This window comes from Budorcas taxicolor, chromosome 6, assembly GCF_023091745.1.
Source record: "Budorcas taxicolor isolate Tak-1 chromosome 6, Takin1.1, whole genome shotgun sequence".
In the NCBI taxonomy this organism is placed as follows: domain Eukaryota; kingdom Metazoa; phylum Chordata; class Mammalia; order Artiodactyla; family Bovidae; genus Budorcas; species Budorcas taxicolor.
Genome location: NC_068915.1, coordinates 16,954,796 through 16,977,143, shown reverse-complemented (window position 1 = coordinate 16,977,143; position 22,348 = coordinate 16,954,796). Strand labels below are relative to the sequence as shown.

Here is a 22,348-nt window from a genome sequence, read left to right as displayed (position 1 = left end):
GGGAAGATCTTCCCAGTGCTAGAACTTTGAAAGGTGCACCTGGTATTCCACGTTATGTGGAAAAAGAAAAGCAAGCATACTTATGAAATCATGAGCAGTGGGGAGTGGCTGCATGGCTGGTCAGGAGCCTCAAAGAATTAGAAAGTGTGTGGCGAAAGGAGGTGTTGGGAAGAGGCATATGAATGAATATATGGAATAAATACCACAGGTTAAGATTTTCTGTATCACTTGTTCATGTCCACCAAAAAGCATCCACTAACAGAGGAAGGCTGAACAACCAACTGGACAAAATGACTTGGCCGGTTGACATCAGCCACTTGGACATTAGCCACCCCCACAATAGGCATAATGGCACATGAGCAAGGTGGCCAAGGCGACAGAGATGGAAAGTTGCTTTCAAGGAGACGAGCACTTTCTCAGCACACAAGGAGTGTTCCCAGGAGTACTGACCTGTGCTCTGAAAGGTCTAACGGTCTTGGAATTAACCTTGGTTTTGTAGAAGCAAACCGCAGAGACCTTTATGCTCTTTCCTCTCTACCTGGGAATCAATCTCAGTGCGATCCAGCTCAGACCCATAGTCAATTATACATTTAGGAGACGAAACTATTTTTACAACAAGACCTTGCATTTTCACAGCATTTTATTATGGTGAACTCATAAAGGGAGCTTTTTACATTTAATTTCCCCCCAACATCTTTCCCAGCTATCATGAAATGGCCATAGCAAAATTATTTAACTCATCTTTATAGAACTAAAACCAATGCACAGGGAATTCCCTGGTGGTCCAGTGGTTAGTACACTGTGTTTTCACTACCACACTGCTGCTGCTGCTGCTAAGTCGCTTTAGTCGTGTTTGACTCTGTGTGACCCCATAGACAGCAGCCCACCAGGCTCCCCCGTCCCTGGGATTCTCAAGGCAAGAATACTGGAGTGGGTTGCCATTTCCTTCTCCAATGCATGAAAGTGAAGAGTGAAAGTGAAGTCGCTCAGTCGTGTCCGACTCTTCGCAACCCCATGGACTGCAGCCCACCAGGCTCCTGCGTCCATGGGATCCTCCAGGCAAGAGTACTGGACTACCAGGGCCCAAGTTCAATTCCTGGTTGGGCAGTTAAGATCCCACAAGTCATGAGGCACAACCCCAAAACAAAGAATGCTTCCCCCAAAAAAACCCAGCACACAAAGCGTAATAACTGTTAGGAGGGCAACTGAGAAATAATGAGAAGTCAAGGCTAAACGTCAAGTTTCTTCCAAGTTAGTACCCATACAGCCTCCAAGTCTCACGGCACCTGCACATTTAAGGAAGAGATTCCTGAAGTTATCTCTGTGTGTCAGGGTGTGTGCACAGGTGATAGGCTGGATGAGCAGGAGAAGAGGATTGCTTGCAAAGTTAATTTCTCGTCTAGTAGCTAAGTGACTTGCCAAGATGACAGTCTGATTAGCCAGAGCCGAGGTGAAGGTGGTGCTCTGGCTACTGCTCCAGCTCCATGTTTAAGAGTGTTTCTGGGTCTACTCCTTGTCTGGCCTCTGCACCTGTGCCCTCATCCCCAGACAATCACCATTGACCTAGTTCCCCAACAGGAGTCCAGATTATTCATTCCCTTCTTCACATTTGCTACATGACTTTCCCCCAAATGGCTTTTGACATTACCACCCAACTCTATGATTCTACGAGAAAGAACAGTACATCCTTCTCTAGTCATAAAAATTATTTTTGTTCATATCATCTTTAATTTTATTATAGCCATAAATATTTATAAATTAAATCACTAAAGAATACAATATTTTAAGGCACTAAGTTTCCAAAGTTCAGGAACCTACTGTACTTTACTCTGTCATGTCAAAGATTAAAATATGAGAAGTAAAACTGTCAACTTAATAAATATTTCATTTGAAGCTTAAATTGAGTAGAATAAAGGAAGTACCTGCAGAAATCTCAAGTAAGGAATTAGTAGGCTAAATGCTGAACTAATAGTCTTGACATGGTTTGATTATCATTTGGATTAATCTTATGACTCACTGACTTTATACCTCTGAGTAAATGCAAATATTTCATTCAGAGGGTACAACAGAGCTGTAACAGAAGGGACATCAGCATTCATTCTCTATAACTCCGGACATTTATCTTGTAAAATGCTCATTTCTCACGTTCTGAGCCTCTTGCTGAGCAGTGAATCTGTGCACAATCCATTTCTCTTTCGGCTGGGATTTTCTCTGGATTCCAGGCTGCTGTCTCTGAGCATTTCTGACTGTGCTTCCTTGGGTATCTGTAAGACAAGCATACAAACTCCAGAGGGCAGCCCACTGCTAACGCGCCCTGCCTCCAGCCTCCGCAGGGCTAACTCCACAGGAACGCGGCACGTGGGAGAACACAGAAGCAACACAGCACAACACAGGAATGCCGTGTTAAGGAGTTGTTCCTCCCTAACCCTGATTACTACCTTCCATAGACACCTAAAATCTGGGAGTCCAAGCCAAACTCAGAAAGGCTTGCTAACTTTGCTAACTGCGCAGTGGCATTTCTGGTAGGGGAACTCTCTTTTTCTGAGTCCCTTTTCAATAAGCTTCTTTTCAGTGCTTATAGGCTTCCCAGGTGGCGCTAGCGGTAAAGAATCCACCTGCCTGAAAGAGACACTGGTTCGATTTCTGGGTTGGTAAGATCCCCTGGAGGAGGGCATGGCAGTCCACTACAATATTCTTGCCAGAAGACAGACAGAGGAGCCTGGTGGGCTACAGTCCACGGGGTCACAAAGAGTCGGACACGACTGAGGGTCTGAGCACTTTCCAATACTTGCTAGGTTCAGACAGCCGTGCTTCTGCCCCAGACTCTCCATGCAACCCTCACACAGCAGAAAGGAACTGATCCCTAGCAATGGTTTGTGTTGCACCAAGAAACAGAAGCACCCTGTTAGCCAATCATTTGCCCTCATTCAAAGGGCCTCATGTTTTCCACTCAGGCAAAGGACTTTTCTGACTACACTGGATGTGTAGGCGGACTCGAGGTACCGAGGGTTCCTTTATGCATCAGAGTCATAAACAAATAACAAATTATGCAACAGAGCCTCTCAAGGTTTTGCCTTTCTGTTTCTCGACCCGGGGAGCCCTTTCTTACAGCCTGGGGAGCTTGGCGAGAGAATGGGGAAGCCCTCTGCTGGCAGCACATCAAATGCAGAAACTAGGCCACTCAGCGCCAGACGGTTCCCAGGCCCTGCTGCCAGTCGAAGTTTCTACTTTAATTCAATGGAGGATCGAACTCTGGCATTTTGAAGTCACACTGCCGAAGCTTTTGTTGATTAAGAAGTGGGATGTGGGACTTCGAAGCAGTGTCAAGCATCACTCAGAAAAACCAGGACAGAGCTCAGGACATTTGCTATCTTCTCTCTATATATTTTGAAGGCCCTCTTTGCAAGCCTGAGGGCTATTATGATTATTTTCAGCATGGGAATGACCCTGTAAAAATGGTTCTTTGCTTTTATAGATGTCAAGTGGCATGACACGTGCCTTGGAATATAATTGTGCACTCAGAATTGCAACAGTAAGCCAACTCTAGCAAAGGTGGGTTTATTCTAAAAGTCACTGTACAATTTTAAAACATCTGCATTCCTTTTTCTTAAATTTCCCCAATTTTAAACTTTTCCCTTGAATATTAAGCAAGTGACTCTTACCTTGGTTCTGCAAGGAGTATTCTTAGAGATCATACTCTCAGTTTCAGCTCCAACGGCTTCTTCTAAACCTTCATCAAGGAAGATGCAGTAGATAAGATGGAAAAAAAACCAACATAAAGAAAACATAAACATAAAACATTAAAAAAATCCTTAAGAAAAACAAAAAACCCATTTTGGTACCTATAGGGATACTCTTACTAGAGAAAACTAGAGAGCTACAGTCCATGGGATTGCTAAAAGTCGGACACGACTGAGCGACTTCACTTTCACTTTTCACTTTCATGCATTGGAGAAGGAAATGGCAACCCACTCCAGTGTTCTTGCCTGGAGAATCCCAGGGACAGAGGAGCCTGGTGGGCTTCTGTCTATGGGGTCGCGCAGAGTCTGACACGACAGACGTGACTTGGCAGCAGCAGCAGCAGGTGTTTTAAAATCGCTCCTCTTCAACTTTTTTGCAGCATTTCACCATTACGTGTGACACAGCCTGCATTAGGTCCATCTCATTCACGTTGTTAAAAGAATTGTCCAGCCCCACCGCTAAAAATGTTCAGGCTCTGAGCTGAATTTTAAGTAATAGTGACATCTGTCCCAACATGTCCTCTGTTCTACCTGGCCTGCAAGGGACCAGAGGAAACAGATGTGTGAGGACTGCTGGCCAGGTTTGGGCGTCTCGTAGTCCAAAGACAGTGACCGTATTACAAACAACTTGGGGCTGACTCTCAACTTTCCAATATTAATGATCTATTTTGTATACTGCACTGATTCCTGGCTTATCAGCCTTATCCCAACCCCAAGAGGCTGAGAGGGAGCAGAGAAGTAAAATCTTAAAAAATATACCTAAAAGCTCCAACATTTGACAGGGCTTTATGTTTTTCAGTATGGTTTTACATTGCTCCCTTACTTAGCTAATCTCAATTTATGAAAAATAAATTAACCTAATTATTTAACGTGTATGCTCAGTCACTCAATCGTGTCCAACTCTTTGTGACCCCATGGATGGTAGCCCACCAGGCTCCTCTGTCCATGGGGATTCTCCAGGCAAGTGATTGCCACTTCCTAATTCAGGGGATCTTCCCAACTCAGGGATCAAACCTGCATCTCTTGTGTCTCCTACATTGGCAGGTGAATTCTTAACCACTAGCACCACTTGGGAAGCCCAACCTCATTATTTAACAGAGGTCAATAAAAGATTAATTCCTATGACAGGCTATAATTCTGAATGATGAACAAATCCTCAAAAATGAAATTGCAATAACTGAAGTGCACAGTGAAATGAGTCAGGGCATAGCAAATAACTGTTAACCTATAGCCTATAAGTTTTACTAACAACATTTCAAGTATTTTCAGGGTATAAAGCTCAAAGACTCTTATGCTGCAACATCTGTGGTTTGTGGTACAATGAAGACATGCAATTATTTTTTAAAAGTGAAAATAAATGATAATATAAATTTATACAGTCATTTCCACCCTCCTTCACTTCTACCATGGACAGCAAGATGCACTGTCATGTATGACCAGGATGGAGGTGTGGGGGGCATCTTATTTAAAGATCTGTGGACAGACCTGTTAGGATACCATCAAGTTGTTCCACCATAAACTTGGCATCTTCCTCAGTGAAGCACATAGGTGGTTTTATTTTAAGTACGTTTCTATGAGGTCCATCGGCACTGAGAAGCACTCGCTTTTCTTTCATCCTAATTAGTGCAGGAAATACATGTGAGTGCATACAAGCAATAACTAAGATGATTTCAGAATGATGTGAACAGACAGCAATTTAGTATATGCATGTAAGAAGTCACGTTTGTAATTGCAAGAGTCTTAAACATTCCGTATTCAGGGAGAAGAGAGGAAGTAAAAACATTCAATTGGGTGGACATCATTCAAGCTGAGACACCAAACAGGTGAGGGGTGGTTTACCTGTAGATGATGTGCTGAGCTTCTGCTGTGGCGGGGGTCCTTTGCTGATGGTCCTTCACTAAGTCAATCCCGATAAAAAGGCCAACGCCCCTGAGGGGGGTAAAGAAAGGAAACTTGACATAAACTCTATCAAGCACCACACTGTCACAAAAAATTAACACAGTCGTCAAACTCAAGTTTGATTTGAGACTGAATATGAGTCTCTTTAAAGGTAGTTGTTACTAGTTCTAATTAATCCATGATACCAACCCAGTGTCCACAGGACTCCTTAGTTTCTGAAATTAGTTTTTGTAATCCAGTTTTTTTTTAAAATCACATTAATTGCAAAAAGAAAAAAAAGGCTTAAAAACAACCTTATACCATTTAGTTTCATATGACATCAATGATGATAAATACATATATGAAAAATAGTGATGTTTCTTAGATATCATTTAAATTATTTTTTCATAGATCATATAGAGTTACTTTAAGTTTCTTCTTTTCATCTTCTAGCTGTTGAAATTATCCTGGCTTAATTTTTTTTTTTTAAGTGTAAGTCAGGAAAGATATATACCCAAAAGTTAATAGTGATATATCTGGGTTCTGAATGAAAAACGTTTTTTCAGTGTTTTCTAGATTTGGTTTTATGTAATTTATTTTAAATTTATAAGATCACCAATATTCATTTGGACATATGAATAACTACAATTCCTTAATAAACATACCTGATGTCTCCTATCAAAGTATGTTTAGTCTTCTGCTTATTCAGTAACTCAGTAAGATAATTCCCTACTCTTGTGGCATTTCCTTGAAGGTCTTCATTTTTTATTACATCGAGGACGGCCAAACCAACAGCAGAAGATACTGGATTTCCTCCATACTGCAGAAAAAAGATAAATGAGAAAACAGACTAGTTGAATTCATGCTGTTGCTTGATTTATGAGAAATCTGGCTCATACTTAAGCAAGTAAAGATATAATTTCTATACAATTTTCCCTTGTGATATTAGCTTTTTAAGTTTAGAATATAGCATGATTCTATTCATTCAGGATTGAGAATATAATTCTAAATTATGTATATGCTACATAACTGGAATGAAGGACTAGTGGAGAATCTCTAAGTTCATCCAAACCAAACACAGATACTGTGTTGGGAATTAAGGATTTCAGAGTGTGGTTTAGTTAGAGGGATGTGGATTGCAGCACTTGAAAATCTGTGTGAAAAAAATAAAAGCCAAAAAATGACATTTTCTCCAAATAAATTTATGTTCCTAGATTTTGATTCTGACTTTAAGCTGCAACAAGTCCTATTATACCTATTGCACAAACTATAACAGTCTTTCCAAACTTGAGAATCTTACAACTTTCGGGGGCAAAATCAAGGAAATAAAATTTCCCAAAGACAGAAATTTAGTTAGTATCTCCTATGACAGCCATATAATATTTATACTACTGAATCATCTAAACATGTCAGATGTGTTTTGGGAATTTAAATGTGATACAAAACAAAAAAAGATCATATCATCTGTTAATGAAATAGCATAACCTGTAGAGTTTACCAGGGGATCACTCTATCACTGGAACAATCAATAGGAACATTTTAGGAAGGGGAAAGATATAAGAAAAAATATAAGGAGGATTGTGCCAAACAGAATAAAATATGGTTAGATCAAAGTCTGGCTTCGGTCCTGGGGTCATTAGCTGGCAACGGTGAGATTTATTCTTTATTACATTGGAAAGAAATGTAAGAACACACAGTATTTTTCCCTCTTAGCATTAAAGTGGGAGATCAAAATTTACCGTGTTGAAATACTCTATCCCAGAGGCGCTGAAGGCTTCTGCAATTTCTCTGGTTGTTACCACGCATGCCATTGGATGCCCATTGCCCATTGGTTTTCCCATTGTGACTATGTCTGGAACGAAGTCTGCGCCAAACATTTGGAAACTCCAGAAATGTTTCCCAACTCGGCCAAAGCCTACTTGAACTTCATCAGCTATAAACACACCTCCTGCTCCACGGACATATCTGAAAAGCAAAAGGGCAGCATGATGCCTTCAGGTCACTGAGAGCCCCCATATCCTCCCTTCAAGATATGGATTATTGAGGACTTAAAAAGAATGGTGTTAACCTGAAGTCTGTAATCTTTGTTAAAAACATTTCAGTGCTCAAATCCCCAATGACATCTATGTGATGTCATTGACTCTGAAATATAATCACGTCATTTCCAGATAAGATACAGTTTATGTTGTTTGGGTTTGTGCTGCTTAAAGTAAGCTCTACTGCAGTATTTTAAGTGGCAAGAGAAAAAAGTGAACAAAAAGTAATGTTAGCAGAGTTAATCTTCAACTTTTTGCTAATCAGCAAAGCTTGGACACCAATCAATCAGAGAGGATGCCAGGTGGGTAAAGTGGGGCAGAGCCCTCAAGGACCCCCTGGCTAGACTGTGTGCAAATCCTTTATTAGCTGGGATCTTGGAAGGGGAGGAGTTCCAGGAGTCCTGGGCGGCAGGCACTCCCAAGTGGCTATTTACCATCTAGTCCCTGGTGGCTCAGCAGTAAAGAATCTGCCTGCCAGTGCAGGAGGCTTGAGTTTGATCCCTGGGTCGGGAAGATCCCCTAGAGAAGGAAATGACAACCCACTCCAGGATTCTTGCCTGGGAAATCCCATGGACAGAGGAGCTTGGTGGGCTACAGTTGGTCGCAAAAAAGTTTGACATGTCTCAACTACTAAACAACAATGGGAAGTACTTCCATACTTCGCCAGCAACCAGATGACCCTGTGGAACTGTCACAGTTCCTTCAGTTTGACCAAAGATGCCCAAGTACATACTCTGCCACTTTCTGGAAGTAGCCTGCTGGAGGAATTATTTGTCCGCCACAACTCTGCATGGATTCAGCAATAAAGGCAGCAATCTATACAAGAGAAGATGGGGTCAAAGTCCAGTCGGTCCCCCTCCCGTACCCCCTAAAAAAAGAAAAAAAAGAAAAAAGAGGACTTCTTATAGAGTGGGTGATTTAAACATGGTTGAGAATGGACCCCTGGCAAGAGGCAAATTGGCCATTTGATTAAAAAGAAAAGATGTTCATGCTGGAAAAACAAGTGATCTGAAGCATTAGTTTCTGAAATTTTAGGTTTCTTATGAATCTACCACTGGAAATGGTGGAAAAGGTGCCTTCCATCTCTCCATAATTAATTTAAATGAGTGTTTGCATTAGGATCAACTGAATAAGACTGATATCTTGATCACTCTTTGATATGTGCCTCTACAAAATTACGCAGGTTCCAAACATATCACTGTAATGCCTATTTACTCAACTTGTTGAATTAGGACTGCCCGAGTCTGGAATTTGCACCAGGGAGGTGAGAAGGTGACCTGTGGTCACAGACCTTAGTTACTGGGCTCTCTTTCTGGTTCTTGCCCTGAACCAAGCTTACAACTTAACCAACATAGGCAATTCACCATAGAACTGCAGAGGAAATGTTCTAGAGGCTAAGAAAAGAGAAGAAAAAAATCACTAAATTCAGAGGAAGCATGGAAATAGTATGAGATAAGAAGTCAAGCCATCAACTATACTTCAATTGAAAACAAATAAACAAGGAAACCAAGGTTCTATTCTAGACTACCTCTTTAAGATATGAAAAATGGATGGGTTGGGAAGAAAAAGAAGAAAATAGCTAAGAAAGGCAAACAACTCTCCAGTCATTAAGAAAAAATACTTGAACTGGAAAACACAAAGTTTTCATTTTTCTCTCAATTAAAACGTTTTTTTAATTGCCATATATATGCCATAAATCAATTTAAAGGCAAAGCATATGTCAAATCACATTAAAGCTCCATGTAAGTAACCCCTATGGGGGTTGAGAATTCAACATCAGGCTGAAGGTGGAAGATAGCAGGGTGAAGGCTGAGAAAATGAAAGCTCTTCCTACTCGGTAGGATTTTGGTTTTTCGAAGTGCAGACCCCGGGATGTCCCTGGCAGTCCAGTGATTGGGACTTCACCTTCCAATACAGGGAGTAAGCTAAGATTCCACATGCTTTTCAGCCAAATAAAACAAAACACCAAAACATGAAACAGAAGAAATATTGTAATAAATTTAATGAAGATTTAAAACCAAAAGTGCAGACACAGACTGGAAGACCATTTTCCTGCCTGGTCTTACCCAGGCTCAGCACCTTCAGGAAAGCTGAGCCAATCCTAGGGAAAGCCAAGGCTCCCAGGGTCCAGGGGCCTGCGTTGATCCTGAGGCCCTGGGGCGACCCTGCCTCTTCCCCTTCTTTCACCTTATGTTAGCCCCTCATGTTACTCTCATTTGGAATGGTCTGTCCATGGGCTATCACCTTTCTTAATTCTCTCCTCCTATCCCTTTGCACCAGAGTCTGCATCCCACTGGGAAGGTTAGAATTAGACCACCAGTTCTGAAACAGGTACAGTTATTACATTTCCAGGATAAATAAAAATAGTCTTAGAGGCATGACTACAATAATGCATTTTTTAATATATGAACTAAGTGAAAATGTAACCAGAGAAGAACAGAAAGGATTTGCCATCTAATCCTTTTCCACATCTCTAGTGTATCATGATGATGTCAATCTAGTTTATGAAAGATGTTAACGTGTTTCCAAAGCTGTAAATACAAACCTTTCTTCCGCTGTTATGAGCTTCGTCAATAATTTTCTTCACTTCATCTGCATAAGCACTGGCCGGATCTGCATGGTCTTCTCTGTATTTTCCTCTGTAAGTATCTGGAGCTGGTGCCTGAAAACATCAAGAGATAACATTTTCTCATGATCCTTCTCCTGGACAAATGAGCTTTTAAGAAAGGGTATTTCCCCACAAGAGCATAACAGAAAGGTGACCTATGGATTTATGTGACTCGATGTTCTTCTGCTCTTTTTCCTTAACATTTCTGAATTCAGTGACACTTGAAATCTTTGCATTGTGAACAGGAGCTTGGATTTACTTCTAGGCCCTTGGAAGTCAAAATTGCATCTCTGATCACATAAGGGGCGAATTCAAACAACAAATGTGACTATGTTATTTGAAAACTTCAGTGAATGGAAACTGTATTAACTATTCTATGTCAAAAATAGGGACCTCCCTGGTGGTCCAGTGGTTAAGACTCTGAGCTTCCAAAGCAGGAGGTGTGGGCTCGATCTCTGGTTAGGGGAACTAAGATCCTATGTGCTTTTTGGTGAGGCCAAGAGATATTTTTAAAAAAGAAGAAAATAAACCAGCACTTGCCAACTATATAGCAAATTGTAATCATTCAAAAATTCAGAGTGCTTTAGTAGTAATTTCAGATCTTAAAATTTTGAAAGAATGTATTCATGATTCTCTTTAAAAAGTCCACTGATCCTTAATTAAGCCAAATGAGTTTTACTGCTTCAACAACTTTTTTCTTTATTTTCTTTCATTTAATATTTATTTGACTTAATAAATTTACATAATAATTTAGCATAGAGTAATTTTAAGACAGTCATACACACCAATGCAACTCTGAGTTTCAAATTGGCTTCAGTGATAGAAAAAGTAATTGAAGATCCAGGGGCAAGAAAAGTGAAATAAGAGCTGTGAATAAGAGCTGTTACTACCACTATACTGATCTGTATGGTACTCATCAATGGATTTTAACCCACATCTTGTCATTAACTAGCTCTCTGACTTTTAGCAAATCATATAACAGCTCTATATCTTAGTTTCCTTTTTCATGGTTTCATTTCAATGCAAAGGTTGGTCTGGATTATCACTGGGCACTCTTCCAGTAGTAACATTCTGATTCTTGAATTCCAAGATACTTACCACATGCACAAATTCTTTCTTGACATCTTTGCCCTTTTGAAATTTATATGGACTGATCTCAATTAAAGATGATAGGTGACCGTGGTAAGCACTGAAACAAAAAGGAACGGTAACCAACATCATTCAAAGAAGGATGCTCTTTCAGGATATGAAAAACAGTATTCTGTATCATCCAGGGAGAATCTCAACATTGGTGCCAGACTTAACTATATGGAATCCAATTTTTCATGGTAGGACCAGCCATTAATTTGTCCAGCTCTCCTGATTCAGGCAATAAAACACATAGAAAGCCAAGTATGTATCCTTGTAGGCAGTTTTTAGCCAGAAAAAAACTTAATTTCTTTGGATTGTATTAGCTCTGCTAAATTAGATTAAGTGTAAAATATTGTTTTCTATAGTTTCATGAGAAATATCAGATGTATGTATTCTTTAAATGTATTTTATAGTTATAGTCTAGTAAATTTTAAAAACAAATTATATCATAAAATGGGCTGTGTTTCTGTTTAGGATGGTTTCTAAAGGAGGTCTAATAGCACATTTTGAACAAATGCAAGTTGGTAAGGAATAGGAGGTTTTTTCAAAAAGAACCAAGGTTGAGAGTTGATCAACCTTAGTTTCCTAAGGTTGTGAAATTCCTTTCTTTCACTTAAAATACAGGTGGCTATGATATTCTCCTGAATGTTTTTTTCTTCCAAGATATATATAATCAGAAGACTGGAAATTATAAGGGCTTCCCAGGTGGTGCTAGTGGTAAAGAATCTGCCTATTAATGCAGGAGACATAAGAGACAGGGGTTTGATCCCTGGGTTGGGAAGATCCCCTGGAGGAGGAAATGGCAACCCACCCCAGTATTGTCTGGAGCATCTCCATGGGGTTGCAAAGAGTCAGACATGACGAAGTGTCTGAGCACATGCACACACACAGTAGATCAAATGTTGACATCTCTCATTCTGTGCCAGCACGTAACAGGCTCTGTCTCTCTCTGCTAAGTTGCTGCAGTTGTGTCCGGCTCTGTGTGACCCCATAGACGGCAGCCCACCAGGCTCCCCCGTCCCTGGGGTTCTCCAGGCAAGAACACTGGAGTGGGTTGCCGTTTCCTTCTCCAATGCGTGAAAGTGAAAAGTGAAAGTGAAGTCGCTCAGTCCTGTCTGACCCTTAGCGACCCCATGGACTGCAGCCCACCAGGCTCCTCCATCCATGGGATTTTCCAGGCAAGAGTACTGGAATGGGTTGCCACTGCCTTCTCCGCTGTCTCTCTCTGGAAATTATAAAAGGCCCATGAATAGATAAAGCAAAGAGGGAGTACTTCCTCTACCATAGATTAAAACATCCTACAAAGCAATAGCCATGAAATTAGTATGGTACTGGAATAAGAACAAAGTTACGACTGGGACAGAAGCAAGCAGAGCCATGTGTAAATGGCAACACAGAGGCCTCTAGGTGGAGTTAATTGAGGAGCAGATACACACATAGAAGAAAACGAAGAGCATCTTTGTGATCTGAGGGATGGTGACGGGTATGTATGGGGGAAAGATTTTAACAAAACTTAGAAAACCAAACCATAGGATGAAAATGCAAACTCTTTGATTCAGTGAAAAATTTTTTTGAATTTTACTTTATAATACTGTATTGGTTTTGCCATATGATTCAATCAAAATTTTTTTGGTAGATGGATGCCATGGACAAAGTTAAAAGGCAGGTGACAGATTGGGAAAAAATATTTGTAATGTCTCAAATAAAAGAGGCTAACTTCCAAAATGGTCTGTTTGCATAAAGAATCACTTGGGAAACTTGGTTTCCTGGACTCTGCCTCTAGAGACTCTCTTTAACTGGTCTGGGGTGAGGCCTGGGGACTGGCACTATAAAAAGAACACTTCCCCAGGTATTTCTAAAACGCAGTCTAGGCTGAGATCCTCTGATCCAGTCTATGCATGCAACCACAAAAACAAGGATGGGAATCCCAACAGAAAAACTGGGTAAAGAATATAAGCAGATAATTCTCAGAAAAAAAGTGGGTCAGTCGCTTAGTTCCATCTGGCTCTTTGCAACCCCATGGACTGTAGCACGCCAGGCTCCTCTGTCCATGGGATTCTACAGGCAAGAATACTGGAGTGGGTTGCCATTTCTTTCTCTAAGGGATCTTCCCAATCCAGGGATTGAAACTGGCCTCTCTTACTACAGGCAGACTCTTTACCATCTGAGCCACTAGTGAAGCTAATTCTCAGAAGGGGAGTCACAAATATATAATAAGTATATGAAGAGATACTCAATCTCATAATTAGAAAATTGCAAATAAAAACAACATTGATATTATTTTATACTTATTAGACCAGAAACTATTACAGGAAAAAAAGGCACAATACTCTCAGGCTTTGCCAAGGATATGGGGAAATGGAACATTTCATGCACTGAGTAGAGAGTTTCAACCACTCTGGAGACCGACCTGGGAGCATTTAGTCAAATCAATAATGTTTACAGTACCCCTATAGCCTGGCGATCCTGTTTCTGGGTGCTGATTCCTAAGAGATCATCAGAAAGGTCCATAAAGGCATATGTCTGAGGGTTCTTACTGCAGTGCTGCCTGTGGTAGCTGGGCATAGAGGGCAGTCACAGTGTCCATTCTGTGATAGGCAGCATCATGCCTGCCCTCCCCAAAGATGCCCACGTTCTAATCCTCAGAACCTGAGAATATGTTACATGGCAAAGGGGACCTTGCAGATGTGATTAAGCATCATGAAATGGAGTGATAATCCCTGGAAGGTCCAATGTTATTACAAGTGTCTTTATAAGGGAAAGAAGGCGGCAGGGGGATGGTGGTCAGACTCAGGGATGTGCTGGAAGCAGAGGCTGGAGCAATGGCATGGCCGGCTCTGAAGGTGAATGAAGGGGCCCAAAGCCAAGCAAGGCAGGCAGCCTCTAGAAGCTGGAGGCAAGGCAGCACATTTCCCCTAGAGTCTCTAGGACTGCAGCCCTGCCACCACCTAACTTTTAGCCCACTGAGGCCCATTTTGGACATCCGACCTCCAGAACTGTAAGAGAATAAATTCATGTTGCTTAAACCACTATGTTTGTGATAATTTGCTACAGTAGCAATAGAGAATGACTACATCAACCAACACATAAAACAAGAGAAGCCTATAGATGGGTAAGAAATGAGGTACATGTTCAGTTCAACCTTCTGTGTGTGAGATTAGTGGGGTGGGCAGGCAGAAACAATTTAAAAAAAATCTCAGTTAAGATAGAAGTTGTCAAACTTCTTGCTCAAATTGTAATGAATTTGGGACTTCTCTGGCAGTCCAGTGGGTAAGACTTCTGCTCCCAAAGCAGGAAGTCTGGGTTTGATTTCTGGTGGGGGAACTAAGATCCTGCATGCTGTATAATGTAGCCAAAAAAAAAACCTTTTTTTTAAACTTGGCTGCTTGTAGTCTTCAAAATTTGCTCTAAATTACTGTCTTTTAAATTAATTACAGTGGATAATCACATTGCAGTGGCTCAATAAATAGTTAATGTTTGAAAGTAAATTCTAATTCATACAAAGCCCATGAGACCATGACCACAGGACCCGAAAGAGCCTCCAGGTGCTTGGAAAGAATTAAGTGTTCTCTAGGCCTGAGTTGGCCTTGAAATCTTAAACATAATAGTAAAATAAAATCCTTGTGCCATCCAGCCTCCTCTGTACCTACTTCTGGTATTAGTGTAGATAGGATCAATGTGTTTTCATCTCTGAAGGACTTTTCTGCTGAGAAGTTTCGTGTCCAAGACTTACTGGTCAAGAGTGATCACATCTTGGTGGCCTCTGAACTGCCGAGCCAGGCGTAAGGCTAAGTCATTGGCTTCCGATCTATTAAGACAGCAGAGAGAGAGGAACAATGTGACACGAGCTCTTTAAAAATCTTTCGAAATGTTATTTTCAAAGTTGAAGATTTCAATTACACAGAACTGCATAAATAAATAAGTTGAGGTCCTCTTTTCCCCCTTAATCTTGCCCAACTAGCCATCTCATATCATCCTCCTAAGTTCCCCAGATGTCTTCAAAAAACAGTGGGACGCATGAGGAAACTCAACACAAATTAACGATATTCTGCTCATTTCAAACTCTGGTCCAGTTCAGCCACATCATAGGGGACTAACTTTGAGAAGCCCAAGAAACCCATATTAAGTGTGATCTCAATGGGAGGAATTGGAGTCTAAGGTCCCACTAACCGGAAGGCCACTGAACTGTGTTGTGCTGACCTAATACTTGATTAGTTTCTTATCTGGAAAATGAAGATCAGGGCTTCCCTGGTGGCTCAATGGTAAAGAATCCTCCTGCCAATGCAGGAGACAGGGGTTCAACCCCTGGCCCAGGAAGATCCCACATGCTGCTGCTGCTGCTGCTGCTGCTAAGTTGCTTCAGTCATGTCTGACTCTGTGCGACCCCAGAGATGGCAGCCCACCAGGCTCCCCCATCTCTGGGATTCTCCAGGCAAGAACACTGGAGTGGGTTGCCATTGCCTTCTCCATCCCACTTACTAAGGAGCAGCTAAGCCCATGGGCCACAACTACTGAGCCCACTTGCTGCAACTACTGAAGCCTGTGTACCTAGAGCTCATGCTATGCAACAAAAGAAGCCACCACAGAGAGAAGGCCCCATGCCCCAACTGGAGAGCAGCCCCTGCTCGCTCCAACTAGAGAAAAACCCAAGCAGTAGCGAAGACCCAGCGCAGCCAAAAACAAATAGATCAATAGATAAATGAGACTTTAAAAAATTAAGACCGTAATCTTTCTATCTGCTGTAGAGAGTCTAGATACACTACTCGGACACAGGTGGAAAAGTAATCATTTGCGGCATGTTTATCACGTGCCAAGCATTATACTGTTTTACTTATATTGATTCTCATAACTACTCTTCAGGGCAAGTATTGTCATCTTTTTATGGGTGAAGGCTCAGAGAGGTTAAGTGACAAGGATGAGTTCTCACGGCTAAGAAGAGGTAGAGCCAGTGTTGACTGAAGCCTGGTTGACTTCAAGAACGTTCTTTGTATTAATACTATTGCAGGCTCTGTCACCTCCAGTCTTTGGTGACAGTGCTCTTTAAGGCTAATCATTCTTTGACAGCATAGGATTCTTTGGAAGGGAAAGTCAAATACTATGTCATTTAATTCATTGAAGGCAAGAATGCTTTACAACAACAAAGTAGATCCTAAAATGTCTTAATTCTTTACAAAGAAAAAAAAAAAAAGAACAATCTTCTGGTTATAAATTGGGTTTTATTGAAAAGAGAAGTGTGGAACTCCCCTGGCAGTCTGGTGGTTAGGACTCTGAGTTTCTACTGCAGGGGGCTGGGTTCAATCCCTGGTGGGGAACTAAGATTCCACAAGCCTCAGGCATGGCCAGAAAGAAAAGGAATCACAGAATCTCTTTTAGTTTTAGTATATATATACATATATATCATTTTAAAAATGAGTTTGTGCTGTATAGACAGCTTTCCTCCCAATAGGTAAGATTTTCACCTGTCTTTAAACATGTATTTTCAAAAACATACATTTTTTAAAATTTTTGCTGCACTTCCCGGCTTGTGGGATCTTAGTTCCCTGACCAGGAATCAAACCCAGGCTCTCTGAAGTGGAAGCTTGAAGTCCTAACCACTGGGCTGCCAGGGAGTTCCCCTCAAAACATACTTTTTAATGTCTGCATAATATTCAACAGAATGGGATACAATCATTTGAATTTACAGAATTTAAAAGTTGTAACATATCTATTCACTTGAATTGATTCCTTCCTCCTCTGTGTTTGTGCTGGGGAAATGTTTAGGGATCCCTACTGGTGCACCTTCCCCATCTATCACCAAAGAAGCGTGGTAGTAAAAAGTCTTGAGTGACACGCACATGTTAATCATGGGACTGCAGTTACAGGCTGCATCAAGAGCCTTGGAACACGATGTCAGGTATCTTATCTACAAGGAGCTGGTGGGCCCAAGTGAAAGAACCAGGAGGTCAGGTCCCCCATGCAGCATCATTAGTAAGAGTCTCAGGAAACCTGTTTAGATATTCCTCCTCCACCAGCAATCAAAATAGAAAAGACGTGTGAGAGAGGAAACAAGGAGATTCATGGGAATGGGGATGGCTGGAAAAACCTTGAAACTTACCCTGAATTTGTAAAATAGCAAACAGAGAGTCTGTCCGGCAGGGTTGCTGAGAGGCGCTTGGCATACTCAACAATGTTGTCGTGGAGGAATCGAGAATTTGTATTTAGTAGTTCCATCTGTTTCTGGGCAGCTTTGACCACTTCTGGGTGGCAGTGTCCCACTAAAATTTAAAAGACAAAAGTCCTCAAAATGAGTTACAATTCGAAATGCCTGGGAAGTGAGGCAGATTCTGAAGCAAAAAAAAAAAAAAGAAAAGTTGATCCTGTTCCTCTCCCACATTTTGTTCTAGTTTTTCCCAGCCTAGGACTAAGGGCCCTGTTCAGCCAAGGAACTGCAGCCACTGCAAATCCTGGGACAAATATTAACGGTGCCAAGGCTGCCTTAATCCATGAACGTATCCTTCAGGGCACAACAAAGACAGCACATTACCATGGGCAACGTTGTTGATGCAATCCAAGTACTGGTCACCTTTCTCGTCAAACATGTACTGCCGCTGGGCTCGCACTATTTTGATGGGATCCGCAGCAAAGAAAACTTTGCATGAAGGCCTAGAAATAATGAAAGGAAACACTTTGGTCTGGTAGGACTGCTCAGTGTTTTCGCTTCTCAGTCAAGGTCACGATGGGTGGAAAATTACAATTACATAAAAGAAAGGGAAAACACAACCTAGGTGACATACTTTTTTCTTTTTAATTTCATATTAGCCTGGAAACTTTTACCTTAATCCCCCATCTGTGACATTGCTCACATTTCTTATGCTTGTTATATTAAATTTGCCACGATCTGACGATACTTTTTAGAGGCACATGGATCAACTCTGACAGCTCTAATTACACAAACCAATAACTTATTTTCCTTTGGAAAATTTTGTTCCACTAGGAAAAAAAAAACCGATTTTTTTTGAGCCTTCCTGTATATTAAGCTATTACAAATATTATCTCATTTAATCCTTCCAACAATAACATAAGAGGAGTTATTATCATTCTCACTTTTATAGGTGAGAAAACAGGCACAGAAAAATTAAGAAGCTTGGTTCAAGCCAATAAGAGAGAAAACCAGAATTTGGAAGTAGATTTTTGTCTTGATTGTAACTAGATTTACCACAGTGACCATTTTGAAATGTATGGAAATATTGAATCATTATGTTGTATAGTAGGAATTAACATAGTGTTGTACATGAATTATACTTCAAAAATAAACTCACAGAAAAAAGAGATTACACTTCTTGGGAAGAGCTGGGAGGCAGGGAAATCAGATGAACATAGTCAGAAGGTGCAAACTCCCAGTTATAAGGTAAATAAGTACTATGGATATAATTTAAATGTACAACATGATAAGGGCGTCTTACCTTTTAACATGATTGATTATAACACTGCTGTATGTTTTATATGAAAGTTGTTAAGAAAGCAAATTCTAGGGGATTTTCTATTTCTTAAATTTCTATTAATGGGATGATGGATATTCACCAAACTTAACTGTAATAGTAACTTCATGATGTAAGTCAAATCGTTATGATGCGAAACTCAAACTTAATAAAGTGCTGTATGTCAATTACACACCAATAAAATTGGAAGAAAAAAAAGAAGACTGTCTTATGCCATTGCCCAAAATAGAGCTTGCTTGTCATCTAATCTCTCCCTCAAACGTACTTGTAAAGAAACGAATAGCACTAAAAGCTACTACAAATAACTTAGTGTTAAATAGTGTGCACGAGATTTTACAGATTATTTTCATGTCTTTTAATTGGTTCTTGTTCTGCAGCAAATGGATTTTCCATTCTTAAATAATACGATCCAATTATTATTCTAACCTTTTAACCCATTCTTTTGAGTCTAATAAAATGTCATCCCTATTTATGGTTACTTGGATGGCTGTACAAGTTTTAGCAACATGAAAACATTACAAGCATTTCTGATATTGGCTCCATGAATGTTTAGAAACTAAGCAAAATATATTATTATTTATATTTATTTATTTATTTTTTGTCATGCCATGAGGAAACGTGCGATCCTAGTTCCCCAACCAGAGATTGAACCCAAGCTCCCTGCACTTGAAGCAAGGAGTCCTAATCACTGAACCACCAGAAAAGCTCCCAAAATATAGTTTTATTTTGGTGGCTTTGCATGCACAGAAAACATGTTCCCATGTGCACTGGAGGTAGTTTAGAGGGTAGTTATGTATTAAATTGATACACAATAGTTTAGAAAGTTTTGTAATTATTGTGAATAAGTAATAAAATTTTTAAAATGCCTAAACTTAAGTGTCATCAGCTAAAATGAAACTAATAATGAGAATTTCTTATTAGTTCAAACTCAGTTGTTAGTTTATTAACTACAAGTTAAAATCCAGAAAAATTCTTCCTTATGAATGTGGGCTGAAAACTGTGGGCTTGACCTTGCCTCTTTGTTAATGTACTTCCCACCTTGCCACTCATAGAAGTGGATTTTCATAGAAGAGGAATTTAATGTGACAGAGATCACAAGGTAACATGACACTCTTCTAGGACCAGAGCCCAGGTCTGACTTAAGTATGGGTCCTGTACGCTCGCTCACCAAGTCGTTTATACTATTAATGTGAGCAAAGCGAAAACAGACCCGAGAGAACCCTGCATCTTTACGTTGTAGCGCGGGCACATCTGGGGAGACCAAGGTGAGTAAGGGCATCTTACCCTTTAAAAAGTGTCAACGCTTTTTTCCCCTCCCCTCCACTGGCTAGATTAACCTTTCACTTCTTAACGAAGCGTGCAAGAAGGAAGAGTTCGCTTTCAACAAAAGTTGTCAGAATGAGTTTTCATAGCCATCATCAAAAATATTTCAGAGTTCATAGTTATGGAAAACTTTCGAGTAGGTGGGCGTGGCGGAGAACTACCCTTCTCCCCTTCCAGAGCCCAGCCCTGGAACGGTGTTCTTCAGTGGCTATCGACCCTCATGGTCAATTCCTCCAGTCGGCCCGCAGCCCTCACCCTCTCGCGGGCAGCAGAGCGCGGGGATCACCCGGGCCCCGGCTGCAAGGGAGCCCCTGGGACGCGGGCGCGGCGGGGAGCTCGGGGCGGGCGGCGGCGCGTGCATGCAGGTGCGGCGGGCAAGCGGCAGGTCCCGCTCCCCGCGGGACCCCAGCCAGCCAGCTCCCGGCCCCGCTTCAGCTCTCCGCTCCCTGCGCTGGTGACCTGGTGACTCCCACTCTCTGCGCCTCTCGCCTGGGCTGGGGAGCCCTTACCCGATGTGCTTTCTCCTCAGCGCCAGGGTCTCTTGCTTGCTGTACAGCTCGCACATGGCGGCAGGGTGCCCGGCGCCCCCAGGGATCTCCCCGCTCCAGTCCCTGCGCCCGCGACGGGAGCCCGCGGACTGCCTCAGCTGCGGCCCTTCCCTGACCTCCCAGGTTGGGTCCTCTGGCCCTGGGCGCCGGAGGCAGAGGTGGTGTCAACCAGCTGGGGTCATCTCCCTTTTAAGTCTTGCCCCGCCTTTGCCCTTCGCCAAGCCCCACCCTCCTCCTCCCCTCCTCCGCCGGGGGCCGCCGGGCCAGTGCCTGGGCTAGCCACTCAGTCGCCACCCCCCACCCCCGCCCCCGCTCTTGCCCCAGGCTAACTCGCTCCCTTCCTGCCCTGCTGCCTACGTCCCCTCCCCACAGTTGTTACTTCTAACTCCCCTTTTATTTTTCTAAGCCTGCCTCGCCGTGGCCTTTCCTGCTCCTCTGCCTATGAATTCCCTCCTTCCCACTCTCTTAAAAATATTTATTTATTTATCTGGCTGCACCGGGTCTTCGTTGTGGCATGCAGGATCTGGGCCGGTTGCATCGAGAGCAGGGAGTCTTAGCCCCTGGACCACCAGGGAAGACCTCCTTTCTTTTTTCCTTCCTTCTCTTTCTCCCCCCGGCCCCGCCCCTTCTTTCCTTTCTCCCTTTATTGGTACACATTCCAAGATAGGCACTCACTGGAGATAACAGGACTTTTGTCTCCATTCTCCTTTTGAGCAAGTTCCAATACCAAAATCTACTTAACAAGAATAACAAGTCACACGCCCAAAGGGTAAATCACAGGAACTCAGTCTGTTATTTGTCGGGAGGGATAATATATACCCCTGTTTCAAATGCCTGCTTTAGAGATAATTGCACTTATCGGGTTCAGTCATCATAACAACCCTGACTGAGGTAAGCCTGAAAGTTACCGCCTTATTTAACATATGGGAACAGTTATTACAGGTCTACCTGACGGTGAACCTGAATTCATTCCTAGGCTTCTTGACTTCCTTTAGGATTCTCTTCTCTCACTGATCAAATTTAAATATGTGGACAGAAGGAAACCTAATTAACTATAACATTAAATCATAAACTATTTGAAGAAGTAGAGATCATCTGATTTATCCCCTGGGTTTTGTAGATAAGAACACCTAGGTACAGGAAAGGTAAAGTCTTATCATTCAAGGTCACACAACTGCTTAGCCATAGAGTTTAGATGAGATCATTTCATTCTTTGTGTTTCGAAAGACAGCAGAGAAAGCTTATTTTACCAGTAAGAACATGCTTGATAAATGTTTGTAACTGACTTTTCTCTTGAATGAAGTTATTAATTAATGTCCTGCAGGATTAGTAGGATTATTTCATTGCCTAAGATAGGTTGAGAAATGGAGTTCTATGAGGAAAAACGTGTTAAGAATTCTAGGTGTTATCAATGAAGGGGAGAAGACACTTAGGAAACTTGCAAGAAATCCCAGTCATGTAATCTTGGTCTTGTTCCACACTTCAAAGATATTGCCAAGTGTACATCGACTCTCAAACCAGCTAGTGAAGCCACACACAGGCATGCTCCCTCCATAAACCTTCAGTTATTTCCAGTGCTTTAAAGTATGTTCTTTAAATAAATAAT

At 41.6% G+C, this 22,348-nt stretch overlaps 1 protein-coding gene across 1 annotated transcript; it reads right to left on the bottom strand.

Moving 5' to 3' along the window:
* Window positions 1-568: 568 nt before the first annotated feature.
* Window positions 569-20,875, bottom strand: ETNPPL (ethanolamine-phosphate phospho-lyase). Its single transcript, XM_052641929.1, has 13 exons — window positions 20,704-20,875; window positions 17,917-18,035; window positions 17,488-17,647; window positions 15,127-15,201; window positions 11,361-11,451; window positions 10,200-10,316; window positions 8,388-8,470; window positions 7,358-7,583; window positions 6,284-6,438; window positions 5,580-5,669; window positions 5,226-5,356; window positions 3,663-3,730; window positions 569-2,264 (listed from the first exon to the last, which is right to left on the bottom strand). Exons 1-13 carry the CDS (start codon window positions 20,757-20,759, stop codon window positions 2,142-2,144), a joined length of 1,494 nt encoding a protein of 497 aa, XP_052497889.1. The 5' UTR covers window positions 20,760-20,875; the 3' UTR covers window positions 569-2,141.
* Window positions 20,876-22,348: the final 1,473 nt, after the last annotated feature.